The sequence below is a fragment of the Orycteropus afer genome, unplaced genomic scaffold, assembly GCF_000298275.1.
Source record: "Orycteropus afer afer isolate SDZICR_OR568_19922 unplaced genomic scaffold, OryAfe1.0 scaffold00006, whole genome shotgun sequence".
Classification (NCBI taxonomy): domain Eukaryota; kingdom Metazoa; phylum Chordata; class Mammalia; order Tubulidentata; family Orycteropodidae; genus Orycteropus; species Orycteropus afer.
Window position 1 is genome coordinate 18,642,183 of NW_006921593.1, and position 6,942 is coordinate 18,649,124.

General features: G+C 49.2%; 1 protein-coding gene across 1 annotated transcript in view; it reads left to right on the forward strand.

Moving 5' to 3' along the window:
• The window catches only part of THAP4 (THAP domain containing 4), a 66,948-nt gene that overhangs the window by 50,460 nt on the left and 9,546 nt on the right, over nucleotides 1–6,942 (forward strand). Inside the window, exons 4-5 of the mRNA XM_007943274.1 lie at nucleotides 147–256; nucleotides 568–671. Of these exons, the coding sequence (XP_007941465.1) occupies nucleotides 147–256; nucleotides 568–671 (214 nt within the window). The remainder of the gene's footprint in view (nucleotides 1–146; nucleotides 257–567; nucleotides 672–6,942) is intronic.

Consider the following 6,942-nt stretch of genomic DNA (forward strand, 5'->3'; position numbering starts at 1 on the left):
AGGGTGTGCATGATGGTGGGGGTGGTCCCTGCCCAGTATAGCAGAAGTACACGTCCCATCTGTGTGCAGCGTGGGGAGGGTATGCACTGCGGTGGGGGCCCCGCATCCTCTCTCTGCAGGAGCCCCACTCTCTGCCTCCTGTGCAGATTCAACGCCTTCCACCCGGACACCCGGAAACCAATGCACCGAGAGTGTGGCTTCATCCGCCTCCAGCCCGACACCAACAAGGTAGCCTTCATCAGTGCCCAGAACACAGGTATGCCCGCCTGGTGCCCTCACAAGGGCATTGTGGGAAGGGCTGGGGGTCACGTGTGTCCTCAGGTGCCCCCCAAGGGGTCCATGCTGGTGGGTGCACTTTTACCATGGGGAGTTTGAGAAGTCAGGATGGGAGTTGTGAGTGGGGCTGGGGTGGGCAGCGCTACACACTCCAGTAGTGGCATGTCCAGGGCAGAGTGACCAGGGCAGGATCTCCATAGCAGGGCATCCGGGGTGGGGCCTGCACGGTGGGGTCTCTGTGGGGTGCCGTGGCGGGCCACGGATGTGCCCTGATGCAACCCCTCGTTGCAGGCATCGTGGAAGTGGAAGAGGGCGAGGTGAACGGGCAGGAGCTGTGCATTGCCTCCCACTCCATTGCCAGAATCTCCTTTGCCAAGGAGCCACACGTGGAGCAGGTGAGCACACCTAGCACAGGTGAGCACACCTGGCAGAGCTGCCTCGGGTGGGGACCCTGCAGGCTGCCAGGGGAAGCCTGGCCCTGACTTCCATGCAGGCCTCCACGCAGCCTCCCTGCTGAGTCAGTTGCCAGGTCACAGCTCCATCCTGTCACTCAGTGAGCTACCAGGAGGCTGACTTTGACCTGATTACAAAGCTCTCTTGTGGTTTCATGGACATGTGAAGTGTGACTGTTACAGCCTTTAGTTGTCCATTGAAACAGTTGAGGCTCAAATAAAAATGGTCTCAAAACACGCAAAGTGGACATCGAATTCCCGAGTTGGCACAGATGTTAGTGCTGAGGGCAGCAGTGGTTCTACTGAGTAGCCCCTGCCGTGGCACTGAGAATGGCGGCTGCTGCTCAAGTTGCTGCCGTGCTTAGCTCCCAGTCATTTCTCCCCTCTGCTGGGAAATAGCTGGGAATCCCCCGAAGGCGGTCAGCGGGGCTGCAGCCCCCGTGTCCTGGTGAACTCTGCACCGTGGGCAGCCTTTCAGAGACGTTTGGGACAGAAGCCTCTGCTGGTTAGGGGAATTCTTTTCTGAAGTTTAGTAGAAATACCTAGTTACTGATGTAATAGGTAAATCCTTATACCTGCACACGTACACACACACCCTCGTGTACACATACATACCCATACATATTTGCACACCCACACATGTGCATACACATAAGTACACATATGCACCCATACACATTGACATCACACACGTTCACACACCCACACACATACACACACCTCTATACATACACACCCGTACATGTTTGCATACCCGCACATGTGTATACATAATTACACATACACAGCCATACACATCGACACCCGCACATTCACACACATGCACACATCTGTACACATACACACCTGTACAAGTTCACACACACTTGCACACGTACATACCCATACACATATCCACATATGCTCACATGTCTGCACATACATGCATGCCCCGCAGTACACATACTTGTACACATCTGTACACTTAACATACTTGTATACTACATACACCTGTACACATTCACATGTGCCCACACACACATCCACAAACACATGCCCACACATTTTCACATACCTGTACACATATGCACAGCCACACACACCTGTGCTGTACTTATCTTCCCGCACACACATGTACACAAACCCACACATCTACACGCGTGTGCACACATATGCACACACTTGCCTGCATGTATGCACATGCACACACCTGCACATGGGCACACACCCATGACCTATACATGTCTACACAGCCACACACACCTGCACATGCACATATGCGCCTGCATGTGTACAGAGACCACACACACCTGCACGTGTGTGCACACATACATGTGCATTCACACCTGCACGTGTGTGCACACGTACACACATGCACGCATAGCTGCACCTGTTCACATCTGCACACTTACACACCCCCACATACCTCTGCACTCGTACACAAGCATACATTTGCATACATATGAGTAAATGTTTTGGGTACTTTATTGTTACAGTGTCCAAAGGTGTAGTGAGGTGATAAGGTACTGTGGGCACTGGTGGATTTCCCAGTGATGTGTTGGTGTACCTTCTTACATGTGCATCCCTTCATCCCCCATCTACTCGGAAGTGTGTGCTGGGGTGGGCTTTCTACTCTCCTTTTCCGACACATAACTCATTGCCCCAGCCTGTGGCCAGGAGCCCACCTCCTCACCCTCCCACCTGTGGTGCGTTACTGTCCCCCACCGAGGGGCTCTGTCCCTGAATCAGTTCCAGTCTGTGTTAATTACTAGGGCTTAGCAGTAATTTGCTTTTCACTTTTTAAAAATCAGTCTGTGGAGGTGTAATTTACATCCATGTGCATACATTTCATGCATGCATTTGGATACATCTTGATAAGCACATGTCCCTAATGCAGACCTGGAACCCTGACCCAGACCTGGAACAGCCCATCACCCCAGAATGGGTCTGTCCTTGACTCTCACAGCTTCAGAGGCTGGAAGTCCAAATTCAGGTGCCAGCTCTAAGCTCTGGAGGAAGGTCCTTGTGTCTCTGAGCTTTTGCTCCAGGGCTGTCTTCATGCGGCCTGGCCCCTCTCATCCTCTCTGCTTCTAGCTGCTTGTTTAATCTGTTTTACATCTCAGAAGAGATAGACTGAAGATGGTTCTCTCGCTGAGCCTGTCTCATTAACATCTTAAAGCCTGTTCTCAAATGGGATTGTAGCCACAGTTAGAGGGCTGAGGATTTACAGCAAGAATTTTGGGGAACACAGTTCAGCCTGTAACAGGTCTTTGTACTCCTCTGTGGACCCCCCACCTTGCCCATGCGACCGTCAAGCCCACGTCCTTCTTGACCGATTCACTGTGTGTTGTGGGCCCCATGCAGAAGGAGCTGAGCAGCGCCCCAGAGCGTGGCTGTGTCCCCTGGGCTTTGTCTGTTGTCTGTTGATGGACGATTGCTTGTTGCGGGTTCTGTGCTGTTTGGAATGCACCTGCTGTAAGCGTCCATGGGAAGTCTCCGTATAGACGGCGATCTTCCTTTCTCCTGGGTAAGTACCTGGGGTAGGAACAGCTGCTGAGTGTGGTAGTGAAGGTTGTGTGTCCGCCTGGCTGGGCCTGGCTGAGTGGCTGGGCAGCTGGATGTAGTTACTCCCCACGATGAGACTGGTCAGTGGCTCCATGGTGGAATCTACTGGAACAGCTCAGTGGCGGCCTTAGGGGTGTGGGCTGCTTCTAGGACAGAAGAAGCAGCTTTGAGGAAGGTCCTCAGCTTTCTGGCACACTTGGACCCTGCACGTAGCCAAGTCTTCATGTGGCAGCCTGCTGTGTTTCCTGCTGATCTTGGGACTGTTAATGGATTTGAATCAATGGCCTGCCATGTGGTCTGGTAATTTTGGGACTGTGCCATTTTACTTGTCGACCTTAGGTTTGTTAGCCTCAGCAGTCAGCAGCTGCCTGAGTGAGGAGACACTTCCAGCCTCTGTGGGCCAGGAGCAAGAAGCAGAGCTGAAGCCCAAGGTCGAGGGGCGTTCACCCAGCCCCTAGAGTTGGCACTGTGAACTCAGACTTCTAGCCTCCTAGACAGTGAGGGAATAAATCCCTGTTTGTTCAAGCCTCCCCCATTTGTGGTACTTCGTTAGAGCAGCACTGGAGAGCCAAACACTGAGTCACACGTAAGTGACAGACTCTCAAGCTGCCAGACTCTCTCCCATGGGCTTGTGCTGCTGTCCCGTCTCAGCAGGGACCGCGAGAGTGCCGTTGTGTTCGCATCCCCGGGTGCTGTCTGTGAACACCAGCCGTGGGGGGGGTGACGTGGAGTCTCACGCGGTGGGCTGCGTTTCCCTGGTGACTGATGGCCTTGCTCACACTCTGAGCATCCTTGTTGCCCTTATTTCTGGCTTTGTGAGGTGAGCGTTGGGCCTGTTACCCACTCTTCCCTCAGACTGGTTGTCTTTGTTGTGGTGTAGTGGTCTGCCGTAGTCGGGAGGCAGGTCTGTGTTGAGACCTTTTCAGTTCTTTAATGGTGTGTTTTGAAGAACGAAAGATTTTACTTTTGATAAGACCATTTGTATCATTTTTTTCTTTTATGGTCAGTGCTGTCTGTGTCCTGTGTGGAATTTTTTGCCTGACTCAAGGTCACAGTTTTGCCTTTTACTGAAGGTTTATGAGATTTGGGAGGGATATTTCATGTGGTGGGAGGTAGGGGTCAGTGTAAGGTTCTGTGGGTGTTCTTTCTCCACATAGGTATCTGGTTTCTAGCACCATTTGTTGAAAATAACTGTTCGGTGACGGTGTGGAAATCAGCTCACTGCGTGTGCACGGGCGTCTTCCTGGACCTTCTGTCCTGTCCCTCTGTGTCCATGGTTCTGTCCCATCAGCCCCTGTGTCTTTCTGTACACCAGCGCCACACCAGCTTGATTCTTGGAGCTTTGTACTAATCCATGAAATCAAGTTATGTGAGTTACTCGTCTTTGTTCTTTTTCCTGCAAAATTGGGTTGCCTGTCTTGGTGCTCTTAGCATTTCCTCATGAATGTTAGAGTCAGCCTGTCAAGAGCGTTGATGGGAGTTGCTCAAATTCCTCTTATCAATCGGGGAGAAGTGCTTGTTCTGGTTCTGTAGTGCCGCTCTAACAAGAATATGCCACAGGCGCATGGCTTGAACAAATGTGTTTATTCTTGTACAGTTTGGGAGGCTAGAAGTCCAAGCTCAAGTGCCAGCTCCTGTTGTACCACCATTGTTACTGTCCTTTCCTATGATTGGTTTTCATATGTGGAACCAACCTTGCATTCTGAGAGTAAACCCCAGTTGGTCATGATCATTTTTCTTTTGTTTATGTCTGTAGGATCTATGACATCCCCTCACTTATTCCTCATGTTGGTCTGGTGGTGATTTTTTTTTTTTTTTTTTAATATGAAAATGTCATCATCTTACTGCTAGCTTTAAAGGGTATTTGCAATGTGGTAAATTACACGATACAGCTTTTTCAGCCATAGTATTTGTAACTCCCACTTTGCTGTAATTGAGTAGCTGCTTGTTAAAGTCATCCACCGACAAACACAAAGCAATCTTCTGGGAAGTTTGCTCTCTTTCAGGTGTGTAGAACTCTGATGTTGGGATTGGTTGTTTTTGGCCACTCTGCCAGGCTCAAAAGGAGCCCTCTAGAGATAGAAGTCTCTCTGACTGCTAGCTGAGAGAGACGTGAGAGAAACACACTGCTGAGAGAGAGATGGCCAGCTAAGAGACTCTGAGCACATCCCTGAACTTGAATTGTAGCCTGTTGCTTCCCTCATAAACCACATAATCTGTGAATTCTGTGTGGCCACTGCAGTGAATTATTGAATCCAGCAGAGGGGCAGTGGGTGCTGCAGGAGGTGTTGCAGTGAGTTGGTGTCGAGGATGGTAAGAGGGCTGGAGGGTGGCAGCATATCTGGCCTCATGGGAACAGCCTTGGGCTGATGATGGTGATTCTGTCTTCCTCCTGTGCAGTTAGAGGAGGTCAGAAGATGAAGCCTCCCTGCCCCTTTGCAGTATTTTTGCCAGATACAGAATTGTGTGTGGATCGGCATCCTTTAAGCAGGTTCTTGATGTTCCATTGTCTCCTGACTTACATTGTTTTTGGTGACAAGTCAGTGATAATGTTGGTGTGTTCCTGTATGTCAGGACCTGTTTGCCTCTAGTCGCTTTCCAGATTTTCTCTTTACTGTGCATTTCAGCCATTTCACTATGACGTTCCTGGGTGTGTTATTCTTTGTGTTGGTCCTGAAATTCTCGTACCTGAAAGATGATGTTTTTCACTGGATCTGGGATGGGATGGCACTATTTCTTTAACTGGTTTTCCCCATCACTGCTCTCTCATCTTTAACTGTTTCTTCCCCATCACCGCTCTCCTCCCCTTTAACTGTTTCTTCCCCATCACCGCTCTCTTCCTCATTGGAGACTCTGTTCAGCATAGGTTGGACCATTTCTTCATGTCCCACATGTCCCTGAAGCCTTGATCATTGTTCATTCATCTATTCCTTTCCTTTATTCATCTTGGATATTTTATACTGACCTGGTTTTAAATTCACTCACTTTTTGGTGTCCTTTTTTTGTTGTTTTTTAATTGTGATTTGGGTGAAAGTTTAAAGAGTAAATTCATTTTTCATACAACAGTTCATACATATTTTGTCTCATGACATTGACTGCAGTTCCCCACAGTGTAACAGCTTTCTTCCCACTTCCTCCCCATGGTTAACTCTTCCCTGTGTCCTTCTCTCTCATGCACTCCCACCCCTCAAGCTGTCTCCCTGTGCAAACACTGTTCTTCTGTTCTTCCATGATTGATTTCTACAAGTATATCTACTTGATGTAAATGTTCACCCCAAATGGGGGTCTTTTATTTGTCTGGAAGCCATAGGAGTTCATAAATTCACTGACCCTTCTTCATCTCCAAGATGCTGTTACACTATTAAGTGAATTTACCTCTGCACTTGTCTGTTTTTTTCACAAGGCATTCCTTTTTCCTACTTACTCCCTTTGTGTCCAGTTACCACACACACATCTTTTAATTACACTTTAGCAGACCCAGCAACAGATACCTGAGGGCTTGCTGCTGAGACAGGAGGAACAGGGCTTGTCCCCATTGTTCACAAGCACGTGGTGTCATCAGAGGACCACTCTAAGGACACTTCCTCCATGAAGCCCTACAGGTCTCTAAAATGACCTCACTTTTTTTTTTTTTTTTTTAAATATTTATTTATTTATTTATTTCATTGTG